This window comes from Anolis carolinensis, unplaced genomic scaffold, assembly GCF_035594765.1.
Source record: "Anolis carolinensis isolate JA03-04 unplaced genomic scaffold, rAnoCar3.1.pri scaffold_11, whole genome shotgun sequence".
NCBI lineage: Eukaryota > Metazoa > Chordata > Lepidosauria > Squamata > Dactyloidae > Anolis > Anolis carolinensis.
The window spans coordinates 2,718,506-2,734,798 of record NW_026943822.1 but is presented as its reverse complement, the minus strand read 5'-3'; the positions used below and the strand labels follow the sequence as shown (position 1 = coordinate 2,734,798).

The following is a 16,293-nucleotide window of genomic DNA, read 5'->3' as shown; positions in this document are numbered from 1 at the left end:
GTCCATCCTCCCCTAATCTGCCTTAAGACGGAAAGGGGTTCATGGAGGTTGTGTGTTCCAAGTCTGGTCGAGTTGTGTGACTGGTGGGCGATGTAGTGCTCTGTGGGAGACATAGCATTTGAAAGTACTGCAAATCCCATTATGTGGGGCCCATCATCCCCAAACGGCACCAGGACGTACAATGGGTCATAGGGGTTATGTGTGCCAAGTTTGGTCCATGTCAGTAATTCGTGGCGGTTACAGTGGCCTGTGAAAGTGGCAGCCAATCAGAAAGCTTCCACATACAAACATACAAACATTCACTTTTATTATATATATATAGATATAGATATAGATAGATTTTATTGCTTATTGTGTTGTGATGTGTTGTTCTTTTATATGCTGTTTATATTGTATTGTTTTGGGCATGGCCCCATGTAAGCTGCCCCGAGTCCCTGTTGGGGAGATAGTGGCGGGGTATAAATAAAGTTTTTTTTTATTATTATTATTATTATTATTATTATTATTATTATTATTATTATATTGGAGAAGGGTGGGAGTTGCAGTCCTACGTACACATCTCAAGAGCACCAAGAAGGGAAAGCTGGTGGTCTATGGCCAAGATGAAATGTGCATTTCTTTCATTTGATTTTTTGTTGTTTGGGGGCTCTGTCTTCAGTGTTATGATTCGGCTGGAACCTCAGATTGACTCTGATGAGGATGATGGGATTCAGGTCCTCAGAGGTTGTGAGGTATGGAGAAACTAAGCAAGGAAGGTTTATATATATCTGTGGAAAGTCCAGGGTGAGAGAAGAACAAAGGATGCCCCCAGGCAGGAAGAAGCCAGGAGATGAAGCTATTCAATGCTAATTTAGGTGATAAACTACAACATTCACACTGGGCTCCAGCTGACAAGAGTTCTTCTCTCACCCTGGACTTTCCACAGATAATATTATTTATTATGTATTCATTTACAGCATTTCTATTCCGCCCTTCTCACCCCGAAGGGGACTCAGGGCGGATCACATTACACATACAAGGCAAACATTCAATGCCTTTTAACATAGAACACCATGCGGGGACATGAGAGAAGCCTCCCACAAGGATGGTAAAACATCAAAACATCTGGGCGTCCCCTGGGCAATGTCCTTGCAGATGGCCAATTCTCTCACTCCAGAAGCAACTCCGGTTGCTCCTGACACGAAAAAGAAAAAAAAAAAACATAGAACAAAGACAAACAAACATAGGCCCCGAGCAGGCCTCAAACTCATGACCTCCTGGTCAGAGTGATTCATTGCAGTTAATTGCAGCTGGCTTGCTCTCCTGCCTGCGCCACAGCCCGGGGCTTGCTTAGTTTTCCAACAGACCTCACAACCTCTGAGGATGCCTGCCATAGATGTGGGCGAAACGTCAGGAGAGAATACTTCTGGAACATGGCCAGACTGCCCGGAAAACATACAATAACCCTGTGATCCCTGCCATGAAAGCCTTCGACAACACTTCAAGAAGTAGTTGTGCAATAAGTTTACTTGAAATTGTGCAATTGACTCTGGATCGGCCTTAGACCTTGTCTTTGGTTGCTGGGTCTTAACACTGGATTGTATTTAAATATGTTTTTATGTATGCTTATTTTAAACTTATTGTAACTTTTTTTGTGTTTTATGTTGTAGGCACTATGTAGTGCCATTTGTAAGCCGCCTTGAGTCCCGCCAGGGGTAGAGAAAGGTGGGGTATAAACATGGTAAATAAATAAATAAGGTGTTGACATGTTTGTCATCTCTGCTTGTAAAAGAGGGTAGCCTAGAAGACCCAATGAATAATGAATAGATGTCCCAAATAATAAAAAATAACTGCCACCGATTAGTGGAAATGCAGCAGTCCTCAACCACCCAATAGCTCAGAGGAAGCCTTTTACTTTATTCGGTGTTAAAATGGTAGCACAATTGTGCTGAGGGAGTCTACAGACAGAGGCTTTGATGTAAAAAGAACAAAATCTAGTTTACTCAGGCACAAGCTTGGTGGTTACAAAAGACGTTTCACTTAGAGGTATTATTATTAACAGTTACAATACTAGAATGAGATGAATCAAACTCTCTAAAGTATCACTTCTTTTACTTAAAGTAGTTAAAACTTCTTCCTCTGCTCCTTTTAAACTGTTACTTCAATGGATCTCTGTGAGTCCAGCTGGGATTGGTTCCCAAAGTCTGAAACTTGGACTATCCAGTGACTTCAGAGTACAGTCAACCCTGTGATATACTATCAAAGATTCTCTGTGCCTTTCCAGGACACAGACTACATTAAATAAGTCACCAAATTTATTTGAAACTGACTCAAAATGAACAATTGAGTCTCCTTGATCCCATCAACCTGGAATCAATCTTCCCTGTGCCTCATCAGAGCACAGACTAAGGCTTCACTTTTAAAAATCTCTTCTCCTCCCCTTGGCAGATGGCTCCGCCCACATCTCCATGGCAACTGCCTCAGAGGAGAGCCACACTAAATGGCTGTCGCCGTCTCACACCTACCCAACCAAACCACAAGCACATAGTTAAACACAACAACCATGAATACAAAACTCATGCATCATTACACTGCTGAAAATGTTCTCCCATCTGTTCCACTTATTTTGTTGACAGCCTTGTGGACAACAGCTGCGTTATGGGGTGCAAAGCAGGCATGTACTTGATCAAGGAGCCGGTGCGATGTGAAAACTGCCGCTCAAACTGCCGGACATGTACAGGTATGTGAATCATCTGCAGGGGGAATGGCTGTAGGACAGATGGGGTGGCAGATGGGAGTGATGCACACCAAACTGTGCATTGGAGTTCAAGTTGGATTGGATCCAAGCTCATGCAATTAGCCCATTTGGAAGCTGCGAGCCTCCTCTCCCCAGAGATTGGCCACAGTCCCAAAAGCTGCCCTGTGTATGCTCAAGGGCTTGCATTGAACTTCAAGAGAGTCTTCTTTGAATGTGCAACTTCTAAGCTATATCAGTGCTTTTGAAGCCGGGTTGATCTTGAACCTCCTGGGCACTGGGCACCTTGATCCCCGAGTGTCTCATCTCCTTCGCTCCCAGGCTTCTTCATCAGAGAACTCGTTCAGGGTGGGATTTCAGACCTTATTTTGAAAAATGTATATCATCTGTACATTCATTTCAGCAAGTGTCGCCAGTCTTGTTTTCCCAAACAGCAATAAGGGCAACAGAAATCCATGGCATGTAGGCAGTAACAGTCAAGTAGCTAGTAACAAGTCTACGTTCTACTTAGATACTAAATGAAAGTATTATTTCCAGTTCACTTAGCCCTGTATTACTCTGCAAAATTAACACAAAGGTCCATATTCATACATTACACACGTTTGTCTTTAGAAAGAGCTCGCATTTGGGGGCGGGGCCAGGGGAGGGCGGGGCCTCTTACCAAGTGCTGGAGACAGGGCTGAGCCCCTGAGGCGCCTGTTAGGACACAGGGGGCGGAGCTAGAGGAGTGGGCGTGGCTTCTTCCCAAGAGCCTGAGACAGGGCTGAGCCTCTATACCTCTCCTGAGAGGCCTTTTAGGACTAAAGGGCGGAGCTAGGGATGGGGGAGGGGCCTCTTCCCAAGAGCCCGAGACAGGGCTGAGCCTCTATACCTCTCCTGAGAGGCCTTTTAGGACTAAAGGGCGTGGCTAGGGATGGGGGCGGGGCTTCTTCCAAGAGCCCGAGACAGGGCTGAGCCTCTATACCTCTCCTGAAAGGCCTTTTAGGACTAAAGGGCGGAGCTAGGGATGGGGGAGGGGCCTCTTCCCAAGAGCCCGAGACAGGGCTGAGCCTCTATACCTCTCCTGAGAGGCCTTTTAGGACTTAAGGGCGGGGCTAGGGATGGGGGCGGGGCCTCCTTCCAAGAGCCCGAGACAAGGCTGAGCCTCTATACCTCTCCTGAGAGACCTTTTAGGACTAAAGGGCGGGGCTAGGGGTGGGGGTGGAGCCTCTTTCCAAGAGCCCGAGACAGGGCTGAGCCTCTATACTATTCCTGAGAGGCCTTTTAGCACTAAAGGGCGGGGCTAGGGGTGGGGGAGGGGCCTCTTCCCAAGAGCCCGAGACAGGGCTGAGCCTCTATACCTCTCCTGAGAGACCTTTTAGGACTAAAGGGCGGAGCTAGGGATGGGGGTGGAGCCTCTTTCCAAGAGCCCGAGACAGGGCTGAGCCTCTATACTATTCCTGAGAGGCCTTTTAGCACTAAAGGGCGGGGCTAGGGGTGGGGGAGGGGCCTCTTCCCAAGAGCCCGAGACAGGGCTGAGCCTCTATACCTCTCCTGAGAGACCTTTTAGGACTAAAGGGCGGAGCTAGGGAAGGGGGTGGAGCCTCTTTCCAAGAGCCCGAGACAGGGCTGAGCCTCTATACTATTCCTGAGAGGCCTTTTAGCACTAAAGGGCGGGGCTAGGGGTGGGAGAGGGGCCTCTTCCCAAGAGCCCGAGACAGGGCTGAGCCTCTATACCTTTCCTGAAGAACACAGGGGCGAGGCATAGATGTTCGGCCTCGTCAGGCACTTGGGAAGAGGCCCCGCCCCCTGTGTCCTTACAGGATACGCAGGACAGGGATAGAAGCTCAGCCCTGCCTCAGAGCTCGTAACTCCGCCCATCCCAGTCCAGGCTCCCCATTTGTGGCCCCGCCCACCTCCCCATCCCAGCCCTGCATCTTGGACTAGCCACTTAGTTTCCTATTCTGTATCAACCTTGTATTTGATACTGACATTATTTCTCTGACTGGCATGTGTATTTTTCCTGTTGTTCTTTAGGGCCTGGGCGAGAGGACTGTACGCAGTGTGGCAGGAACTCGCATGACTGGAAATGCGTCCCTTCGTGTGGGGAGAACTATTATGCCGATGCGGTGCCTGGACTCCCATACAAAGTCTGCAGAAGGTAGGACCTGTTTCAACAGCATGGCCCCAAAGCCCTGGTATTATATCAAGCTGTGGCAATTGCTACTAGAAATATCCCTAACCTTCATTGTATTTCAGCAACAAAAATTGGAGCTTACTGTATATACTTGAGTATAAGCCTAGTTTTCCAGCCCTTTTTTTAAGACTGAAAAAGCCCCCCTCGGCTTATACTCGGGTGAGGATCCTGGTTGGCTTAGATTTGGGTCAGCTTATACTCGAGAATATATGGTACATTTATTATTTTTCTCTATTATTATTGGTATTATTACATTTATTATTTTTCTCTATTATTGTTGCTACTGATCCATTTATTTTACTCTATTTCTATTATTATTAATAATACATTTATTATTTCACTCTGATCTTATTATTATAACATTTATTATTTTACTCTATTTATTATTACAGTATAGTTTCACTTATCCAGGCCTCACTTATCCAAGCTTCTGGATTATCCAAGCCATTTTTGTAATCAATGTTTTCAATATATCGTGATATTTTGGTGCTAAATTTGTAAATACAGTAATTACAACATAACATTACTGAGTATGGAACTACTTTTTCAGTCAAATGTGTTGTCTAACATGATGTTTTGGTGCTTAATTTGTAAAATCATAACCTAATTTGATGTGTAATAGGCTTTTCCTAAATCTCTCCTTATTATCCAACATATTCGCTTATCCAATGTTCTGCTGGCCCGGTTATGTTGGATAAGTGAGACTCTACTGTATTAAATATCATTGGACATTGTATTATATACAATAAATAAATATAAATTTCAGATAAATGGTTACAAATGACAATCAAACTGTTGCATTCACAGTATGATGAATGGTAGCTACATTCACAGTGGAGTAAACTTTCTTGTTTGTTTTCTTGTTTCTTCATAAAAGTGTAGAGTAAATAAACAAGAAAGTTTTTACATCCGGATGGACGATACTAAAAAAATAGACGAATGAAAAAAATACTGTGCACATCACTAGTTTCTCAACACCTTGGAAACACTTCTTGAAGCTTTATAGACAAAACTCAGCCAGTTAGAGACCCAAAGAGAATGTTTTATTCGTGCTGGAGGTAGACCAGGGGATGAGGATCTCATCACACCCACAAATGTGGAGATTCCTCAAGGGCCTGTCATTGCTGTTCCCAATTACAGTACGTTGCTCCCCATCCTGGGACCTTCCCGCCGTCTCGAAAGCTCTGACGATTCCACCCTTCGATCAAAGAGCTCTGTATCATCAAATCTGACTTCGTTGAGCTTCGACTGGACCTGGCCTTCATCAAGGTGAACTCACACCCAGGCACCTTTTAGAGCTTTAAGATGTGCTTCTTTCTTTGCTCGGGTGAACTGCAGGGGCCTTACTTTGAAGCTCAGGAATCCCAGTAACCAGAGTCACTTCAAGTTGAACAATCAAAACAAGATTTTATTTTCTCAAAGTCCTTGGCAGACTTGGCACACGTAGTTAAGGTTACAAATACAAATAGTCAACTTATAAAACCTTGCAGACGTTCCTTTCTTGCTTTTCCCCTTAATTGCTGGGTTAACTTCTTCCAAAGGCGAAGAGATCCTGAGATCCTCTCTACCCTAACCCTGAGCTGCTATATCAAAAAGAGCAGGTCTTTCACTATCTAAGCTCAAAGCTAGATTGGAGATGAAGTAATTAGAGCTTCTTCCAATGGCAAAGAAATCCTGGGATATTCTTTGCCCCAGTGCTGAGTTGCTATCTTGGAAGGAGCAGGTCTTCCCATATCTGAACTCAGCACCAGTTTTATAGGTAAGAGGTCAGTACTTACGATGGCTTGTCTGAGCTGGCCTGGCTTGACCACACAAGCACATCTGAGTTTCTTTTCTTGACCACACAAGCACATCAGGGGTGACCAGCTGGTTGAGGACGCAAACGGCAGAGTTTTGTGGGGAAGGAGTTGCCAAGCTCTTTTATCGCTATGATAACTGCCTAGATTTCAATGGCGACTATGTTGAGAAGTGGTAATTGGGTGTGGCTTTCAATTGCATATGGTCAATGTTTTCTCCTACACTTTGTTCATTTTTAATTCCAAAATGTAATTTACTTTCTGGATAACCCTCGTATCATTGCACGCTCCATAAGGAATGTAGCCACATTGGCAGCACTGCCCACCAATGCTTCTCTAGTGGAGTTCCACATGACAATCGCCATCTACACTTGTTAGGCATTACAAACATGATAGTTGAAGCTGTGTTTGGCAGGAAGTTAAAATCCAAAGCAGTGGGATGCCAGCCTCACGCAATTGGTGCATCCCAATTCAGAAGATGTTCCTCCCTTCTGCTGGGAATAGGAATATTGGCCTTACCCGTGATAAGTTTGTTTCCATCAGAAAAGGGATAAATATCTTACCCTGGCAACAGAATGAATCTGGCTGCACAGAGTTCTCCCCATTTCGGAGAGTGAGTTATGTCACCAGATGTTTTCCATTCCTCATTCTGACCTAGTTCTGTATATTCTCCAAATAAAAATACATTTTGAAGGGTTTTTTCCCTCTCTGGAGTATTTGTTCCTTGACTGTGTTAGTGACTCACTTTCTACCAGGGGTTCCTCCTCTCTCTGGAGAGACAGGAAGCTCGTTCTTTTTCCTGCCTTTTGGAGCGAGTGAGTGGGAGGCGCAACCCAATTCAAAGCAGGCTCGTGGGCTATCCAGAAAGTAGATTACGTTTTGGAATTAAAAATGAACAAAGTATAGGAGAAAACGTTTACCATATGCAGTTGAAAGCCAGACCCAAATATCACTTCTCAACATAGTCCCCATTGAAATCTAGGCAGTTATCATAGCGATCAAAGAGCTTGGCAACTCCTTCCCCACCAAACCTTGCCGCTTGTGCATGCGCTCAACTTTCCCCCACGCTCGTCCTGGATCGCTCTTCTAAGGTTTTGCAAGAAGCACACCTTTCCTGTCCCAAAAAACGGTCGCCATAACCTTCCTTGCAAGCATTTGCAAAACAGAAGATATATATGAATATAGATATATAGGACTCGCAAATATTACAGGAGAGAAATGCACGCACGCACACATATATAGAGAGAAAGAGATGTCTAGATAGATATAAACATAGATAAATAGGGCATGCAAACATTGCAGGAGGGAAATGCACATACAGTAGAGTCTCACTTATCCGAGCTAAACGGGCCGGCAGAAGCTTGGATAAGCGAATATCTTGGATAATAAGGAGGGATTAAGGAAAAGCCTATTAAACATCAAATTAGGTTAAGATTTTACAAATTAAGCACCAAATCATCAGGTTATACAACAAATTTGGCAGAAAAAGTATTTCAATATGCAGCAATGTTATGTTGTAATTACTATATTTACGAATTTAGCACTAAAATATCACGATGTATTAAAAACATTGACTACAAAAATGCGTTGGATAATCCAGAACGTTGGATAAGCAAGTGTTGGATAAGTGAGACTCTACTGTACATGTAATAATAATAATAATAAATACAGGAAAATAATACATGTAATAATAAATAGAGTAAAATAATAAATGCAATAATAATATTAATACTAATAATAATAAGATCAGAGTGAAATAATAAATGTATTAATAATAATTATAAAGTTAGAGTAAAATAAATGTAATAGTAGCAACAATAATAGAGAAAAATAATAAATGTAATAGTAGCAACAATAATAGAGAAAAATAATAAATGTACCATATATTCTCGAGTATAAGCTGACCCAAATATAAGCCAACCAGGACCCTCACCCGAGTATAAGCCGAGAGGGGCTTTTTCAGTCTTAAAAAAAGGGCTGAAAAACTAGGCTTATGCTCGAGTATATACAGTATATTGAAATAATGTCACAGACCAGCAATAATTAAAAAAAAACCTTTTGGGAATATTGTTGCATGTAATTCATGTATTTCCAAACTCCAACTCTGTGTCTTATGTAATGTTATCATCATGCAGTTAGTTACCAGAAATGCTTGCTTTCTGTTTGTTCCCCAGATGTGAAAACAACTGTACAAGTTGTGATAGCTCTGGGAAGAAATGTCTCCAGTGTAAAGAAGGCTTCAGCCTGTTCAGTGGCTCTTGTGTTGCAAATGACAGATGCCGCAATAGTAAGTACTTGCATCGAGTTTTACCCCTAAATGTTGGGTCTGCATACATTTCTTATTGCCCAGAGAGCCAGGTAGTCGATTTTGCATACTTCTGGCCTCCTTTTTCTTTCTTTCTTTCTTTCTTTCTTTCTTTCTTTCTTTCTTTCTTTCTTTCTTTTTAAAAATAATTTTTATTTATTTTGTAGATGATAAGTACAGCGAAAGTAGGAGAACATCTTAAGATATAGAAAGAAGATAGAAAGTGTCGTAGTGTGAAAAAGAGAGAAGGAAAAAAGATCAAACAAAATTTATATATAAAAAAATGTTCTGACCATTTCTACCTTAAAGTACTGTATATACTCGAGTATAAGCCCTTTTTTTAAGACTGAAAAAGCTTTTTTAAGACTAAAAAACAAATCACTCTGACCAAGAGGTCATGAGTTCGAGGCCAGCCCAGTGCCTGCGTCTTGTCTCTGTCTCTGTTCTATGTCAAGGCATTGAATGTTTGCCTTTATGTGTAATGTGATCCGCCCTGAGTCCCCTTCGGGGTGAGAAGGTCTGAATATAAATGCTGTAAATAAATAATAAATAAATAAATACATTACATATTATATAATAGTATAGTGGTATAGTTCAATATCTATATATGTAAAAGAGTGATGGAATCCTGGCGACTGACAAAACAACAAAACTAAACACCGCACAACCTCAAAAATCGACAGCACAACCCCTCATCCACGCCTCTAGGTTGATACAACAAAAAGAAAACAAAAATAAAGTCCTAATTAGAGGTAAAGGAATAATTGTTTTTATCCAATTGCTGCCAGTTAGAAGGCTAAGCTCTGCCCACTTGGTCTCCTAGCAACCCACTCAGCCCAGGGGACAGGTAAAGTTAGGCCTCACTTAGGCTTCTTCCACACTACCTACACCACCAGACAATGCCACAGCAACGCGTGGCCGGGCATAGCTAGTAGTAATATATAATGTTAATATTGTGCTCTGCTAATAATATAATATATTGTATGTACATACAGCTGCTTTGAGTCCCCTTCGGGGTGAGAAGGTTGGGATATAAATGTAGTAAATAAATGCAGTAAATAAATAAATAATTTTAGACTTAGGCTCGCCCAAAGTCTGAAATGACTTGAAGGCACACAACAACAACAACAATCCTAATTAACCTGACTATCTCATTGGCCAGTAGCAGGCCCACACTTTCCATTGAAATCCTGATAGGTTTATGTTGGTAAAAATTGTTTTCTTTTTTAAATATTGTATTGTTCTTTCATTGTTGTTGTTGCACTAAAAATAAGAAATATGCAGTACGCATAGGAATTTGTTTGTATTTTTTTTCAAATGATAATTCGGCACCTCAACAGTCTGAAGGATTATGGACCGGCCCTCGGCTTCAAAAGTTTGAGGACCCCTAAAATAGAAGATAAATAGTTCTTTAAAAGCAAAAGTAAAGTTCCAAAAGATCGTTACAAAATAAAGCCTTAGAGAATAATCCAAGAAATCACAAGGAATAAACGAAGTCCCATTAGAGCATGACAAAGTCCCATGAACATGAACACATAGGCTAGCAAGATAATCCAGGAAAACGAGAGCTTGCTTCTTGGTTGAACGAAAGTTGCTTTGACAAAGGTTTGTCTCCAAACACACTGCTTTGATCCCCTTTGCAAAGCATGAATGCATTTCTTTGGCCTCTGACCTCCCTCTTGTTTGCTATTCTCACACTCCTCTGAACCCTGAATTTATTTATTTATTTATTTATTTGCAGTATTTATATTCCGCCCTTCTTTCTCACCCCGAAGGGGACTCGGGGCGGATCACATTATACACACATAGGGCAAACATTCAATGCCCATAAACACATCAAACAGAGACCGAGACAGACAGACGCAGAGGCAATTTAACCTTCTCCAGAGGGGATGTTCGATTCTGGCCACAGGGGGGAGCAGCTGCTTCATCATCCACTCTGACCGCACTTCCTCATTCCAAGTTGTAAATTAGTTAACCTTGCCTCCCCACTTTTTTATAAGTGGTACCTTATTTCCTACTTGATAGATGCAACTATCTTTCGGGTTGCTAGGTCAGCAACGAGCAGGGGCTATTTTTTTTATTTTTAATTGATGGGTGCTCACACCACCACGGGCTGGCCTCGAACTCATGACCTTATGGTCAGAGTGATTTATTGCAGCTGCTCAACAGCCTGCACCACAGCCCGGCCCCTGAATTCCAAACGGTCAGCTCGATCTAAAGATTCCGTTTCATCAAGGCCAGCCTGCTCGTTATCGTCAGACGGCTTGCTATCAGACTGAGAACTGTCCTCCTGTTCTGAGTCAATTTGCACCTGGCTAGTTTCAGTATCATCAACATCATCGGATGAATGGAATTAATTATATATTTGTTTTTAAGGTTTTTATAATGTGTTTTAACAATGTTATTAACAGATCTGTTTATATTGTTTTGTTTTTATGATTGCAATTTGGGCATTAAATTTTGCCAATTTTTGTAAGCCGCCCTGAGTCCCCTCGGGTGAGAAGGGCGGGGTATAAATGTTGTAAATAAATAAATAAATAAATCATTCCCTATTTTGGGAAAAAACTCTCTCTTCCTCATCTTCTACAACAGGGACATTCTGAACCTGATTTTGAACCTGATTTTGAACCTGAATCCCATCATCCCCATCAGAGTCAATCTGAGGTTCAAGCTGAGTCACCACACCTTCCGTAGCTGACAGACTTTGTGGCTCTTCCGCCAGTTCCGATTCAAATTAAATGTTCATCTACCGTTCTTCTCTCCCTTTTAGCCGATGACCTCTTCTGCGAGTTGGTGAAGTCGAACAAGCTGTGCGAGCGCAAGATATTATTCCAGTTTTGCTGCCGGACGTGCCTCTTGGCCGGTTAAATATCCGCTCTTTGGAGACGTGGTTGCTGATGGGACAGGACACGGCTGCTCCCTTTTCCCCGCAGCTTCGGCTGGCATTGGCCGAAGCCCCAGCTTGCAACTCCGATTGCTTTAAATAGCTTCCGCTTGGTTTCTACAGTGTCCCATCTGGCCGTCCCAAGTCCAGGCCATCTTATTACCTGGCTTATTGGGTTTCTAAAAACATAGTAGGGATGCAAATTGCAACGTGAATCTTTCTCAGAAATGGATACGGAGGCATCGCTTGAATGCCCCATTTAGTGCTCGGCCGTCAGCCTCTCCAAACTGCCTCCAGGCACAACCAGAAAAAGGAAATATGGCACTATTTCAAGGCGGCTTACGAATTCCTTGGCCTGGCTGTGCTAGAGTTGCATTCTCTCGCTACGCGATGCAACTCTTTTTGGCAAAATTGCAATGGAAAATAAGCACATTCCGGATTGCTTTTCAGTAGCAAGGTGGCCTTAAGCTTGTATCTTGGCAAAGACCAAAGAGTGAGCAGGAAAGAAGTCAAGAACGCGCTCTGTTTATCCCAAAATGTACATCCATCAAGTTTGTGACTTGTTTCGGGGAGCCAACAAACTTCTAAGTGACCCATTGTGACTTTGAGGGACCCCGTTGTTCTGAGAGATTGGATTGGACGCCTTCTGTGTGAAATTACTAGCAACAAATGCATAATAATATATCTTTATATTCCGCTCTATCTCCCTGAGGGGACTCAGAGCCAGGCCTGTAGCGAGGGGGTGGTTTTAGGGGTTCAACCCCCCCCCCCCCCCATTTTTCAGGTTATAAAAAAAACCTGGTTTACTCATGAATTTTAACTGGTTAACCAAATCCCCATGCTAAGTCTATGAGATGCAAAACATTAAGAGTCCCTCCAGGCACTATTTCAAGCAGATATTGACAGGTTTGTAGCGGGGAGAGGTGTGTGCTAGGGTTCAACCCCCCCCCCCCCCCCGAAATTTTCAAAACCCCTCCCGAAATTTTTTTCTGGCTACGGCCCTGATCAGAGCATATTACAGAATACATACTGTATATGACAAACATTCAGTGCCATTATACTGTTAACTAGACATGTCCAAAAAATCGTTTTGAATCGTATATCGGAATTATTTCGGATTGTTCTTGCTTTTTGATACGCATTCCGAGACATTGTCTCACAGCGCAACCAGCAATGTAATTCAAACAATTGTTGGCCCATTCTCTAATTGTCTCTTAATGTTTCGTTAATTTTTCCCCCCAAATTTTTAAAAAATATATTTTAAAAATATTTTTTTTAAAAAAAAAATTCGTTTCTTCAACCTACCTTGAATGGGAGCTTAGCGCAGCCTAACATGGCTGCCGCTCCCCGGCCAATCAGAAGCTTCCACGATGGACGCAAAGGTGGGGGCTAACGTCCTCTGCGTCCACATGGAAGATTGCCATACAAGCCCGGGGTGTAGCGATTGCGCATGCGCGTCCGCCATTTTAGAAACATTTAGAATCATTACGAATTTTCGGAAATATCCAAAATTTTTGGGTGAAAAAATCGGAAATACTTTCTATATCGAAGCGCCAGCGCCCCCTACTTTAGAAATGAGAATTGAAACATTTTTTTCATCGATCGGACATGCCTACTGTTAACAACAAAGACAGACAATACATAGACAGAGGCAAGGCTTCCCTTATTTTCATTTCTGTCCTCGACTCAGCCATAGGGAGGAGCTGTTGTTCCATCTTTCCATATTGTCCATGGACACCTTCCTGATCGAATTGCCGGCATGTTTTTCAGGGCACCTTTTACCTCCCTGCCAAGGCAGTACCTATTTATCTACTCACATTGCTGCTTTCGAACTGCTAGGTAAGCGGAAGCTAGGGCTGACGGCAGGAGCTCACCCCGACCTACCAACTGCCATCCTTTTGGTCGGCAAGATTTTCTGTAGCTGGCGGTTTAACCTGCATCTCTCAACTGAATGGTTTCTGCCTCACCTCAGGTTAGCTTCACCTTGCTAAAGACACCAGGCTGCGCACAGAATGTAGTCTTTTGTAGTTTATTAAGAAATAGGGAAAAGATAGTCCACAAAAGGCAAAAGTTCAGTTACAAAAACAAGGCTGTAAGAAACAAATCCATAGAAACATTAGGCATGAAACAAGGTCCTTTCAAAAGAAGCCAAAGTCCCAGAAACGAGGATACATCCAGGCTACAAGATACAATAGAGTCTCACTTATCCAACGTAAACGGGCCGACAGAACATTGGATAAGCGAATATGTTGGATAATAAGGAGAGATTAAGGAAAAGCCTATTAAACATCAAATTAGGTTATGATTTTACAAATTAAGCACCAGAACATCATGTTATACAACAAATTTTACAGAAAAAGCAGTTCAATACACAGTAATGCTATGTAGTAATTACTGTATTTACGAATTTAGCACCAAAATATCATGATATATTGAAAACATTGACTACAGAAATGCGTTGGATAATCAGAACGTTGGATAAGCGAGTGTTGGATAAGTGAGACTCTACTGTAATACAGGAAAGCAGACTTGGTTCTTGACTCAAGCGAGGAAATTGCTTTGACAAAGATCTCCTTCTTAGTAGACTGTTTTAATAGCATAACATGAAGGCATTTCTTTGCCCTTTGTCCTCCCTCTTATTTGCTATTCTGAGACTGCTGCGCAATCCCTGAAATTCCAGACAACTAGCCCGATCTAGAGAAGCGGCCTCATCGTCAAGACCACAGGGCTCGTTAGTATTATCAGGCTCAGGCTGAGAGCTGCTCTCCCTTTCTGCTTCTTGCACCTGAAAATCATCATCAGTTAACAATATCATTTATTCCCTTGGGAAAGCCTCTCTCTTCCTCATCTCCCACAGCAGGGACATCCTGCACCTGAATCCCATCATTCCCATCAAGAGTCATCCTGAAACTCATCCTGAACCTGAATCCTATCATCTTGAACTTGCATCCCAGAATCCTCATCAGAGTCCCACAGAGGCCGAGTCACAACAATTTCCTCTCTCCAGCAACAGATGATTCCCTCCACAATGTTTGCATCTTTTTGCATTTTCAGCTCTTGATTCACGGCTTCGTTTTTCTACTTCCCAAAGCCTTTCCCTTTCCCAAACTTTTCGCAAAACTTTCCGGAAAGGATGGAAACGACGCCGAAACGGCATTACCCAACCCATCTGAATGTATCCAACTACATATACGTGATAGATATACACACACATATACATACATCTAATATAATATATTTTATAGTTTGTTATGTGGCGTTCATATAATTGTGTTGAATATATATCGGGCAATGTTGTCTTACAGGTTTTTTTTAACTTATACAGTCATTGCCTTTCTTAATTTTTTGGGACAACAGATTTTTATATCTCAACCCCTCTCAGTGACATCTTTGTAAGCTTCGTACGAAAAAGTCTCCTTGTTTGTCCTCAGACGTATGTAAACAAGAGCGGATCCACATCGTCGGCTATCTTAATTAGTTCCACCTTCACTAGCAGTCGGACGGTAATTGGCTCTTCACAAAGTGGGCTTCTAACCTCTATTTAACTATTTTTGGAGCCACGCTGGATGAATATGAAAGCGGACAGTCTTTCGAGTCACCGGGAAGGAAATCGGCAAGGTGACCAGAAAATGAATGAAATGTTTGTAACCCCAATGAGCTACACTGTACTATTTCCCCCCCCCCCCCCAGCGACCAAAATAAATTGTTTTATTTTGCTATGAAGAATAACCTCCTCCTGTGTAGTCTTTTTGTTTGGGAGAAAGAGAAAAGCAATCCATATGTAACATTGAGTTTGAAGCATCTACACCAGACATGGGCAAACTTCAGCTACCTGGGATGATGGGAGTTGTAGTCTGCCCACACCTGGCACACAGACCCATAAAGACAAAAGTAAAATACTGTTGGGATTTGGGTGACTGAGGATGATGGGAGTTGTAGTCTGCCCACACCTGGCACACAGACCCATCATGACAAATGTAAAATGTTGTTGGGATTTGGATGACTGAGGATGATGGGAGTTGTAGTCCACCTGTATTCAAAGAGCACTGCAAACCCTATGGACGATGGATCTGGACCAAACCTGGCACATAGATCCATCATAACACACATAAATACTGTTGGGATTTGGCTGTCGGGATGATGGGAGTTGTAGTCCACCTGTATTCAAAGAGTGCTGCAAACCCCATGGATGATGGATCTGGACCAAACCTGGCACATAGATCCATCATAACACACATAAATACTGTTGGGATTTGGCTGACAGGATGATGGGAGTTGTAGTCCACCCATACGCAGAGAGCGCTGCAAACCCCATGGACGATGGATCTGGACCAAACCTGGCACATAGATCCATCATAACACACATAAATACTGATGGGATTTGGCTGACAGGAT

The 16,293-nt window shown here is 42.6% G+C and overlaps 1 protein-coding gene across 1 annotated transcript in view; it reads left to right on the top strand.

Moving 5' to 3' along the window:
- The window catches only part of pcsk6 (proprotein convertase subtilisin/kexin type 6), a 330,770-nt gene extending 315,143 nt beyond the window's left edge, over positions 1-15,627 (top strand). Inside the window, 4 exon segments of the mRNA XM_062963634.1 lie at positions 2,616-2,719; positions 4,751-4,874; positions 8,881-8,993; positions 11,785-15,627. Coding sequence (XP_062819704.1) covers positions 2,616-2,719; positions 4,751-4,874; positions 8,881-8,993; positions 11,785-11,882 — 439 coding nt within the window. The 3' untranslated portion in view covers positions 11,883-15,627.
- The last annotated feature ends 666 nt before the right edge of the window (positions 15,628-16,293 follow it).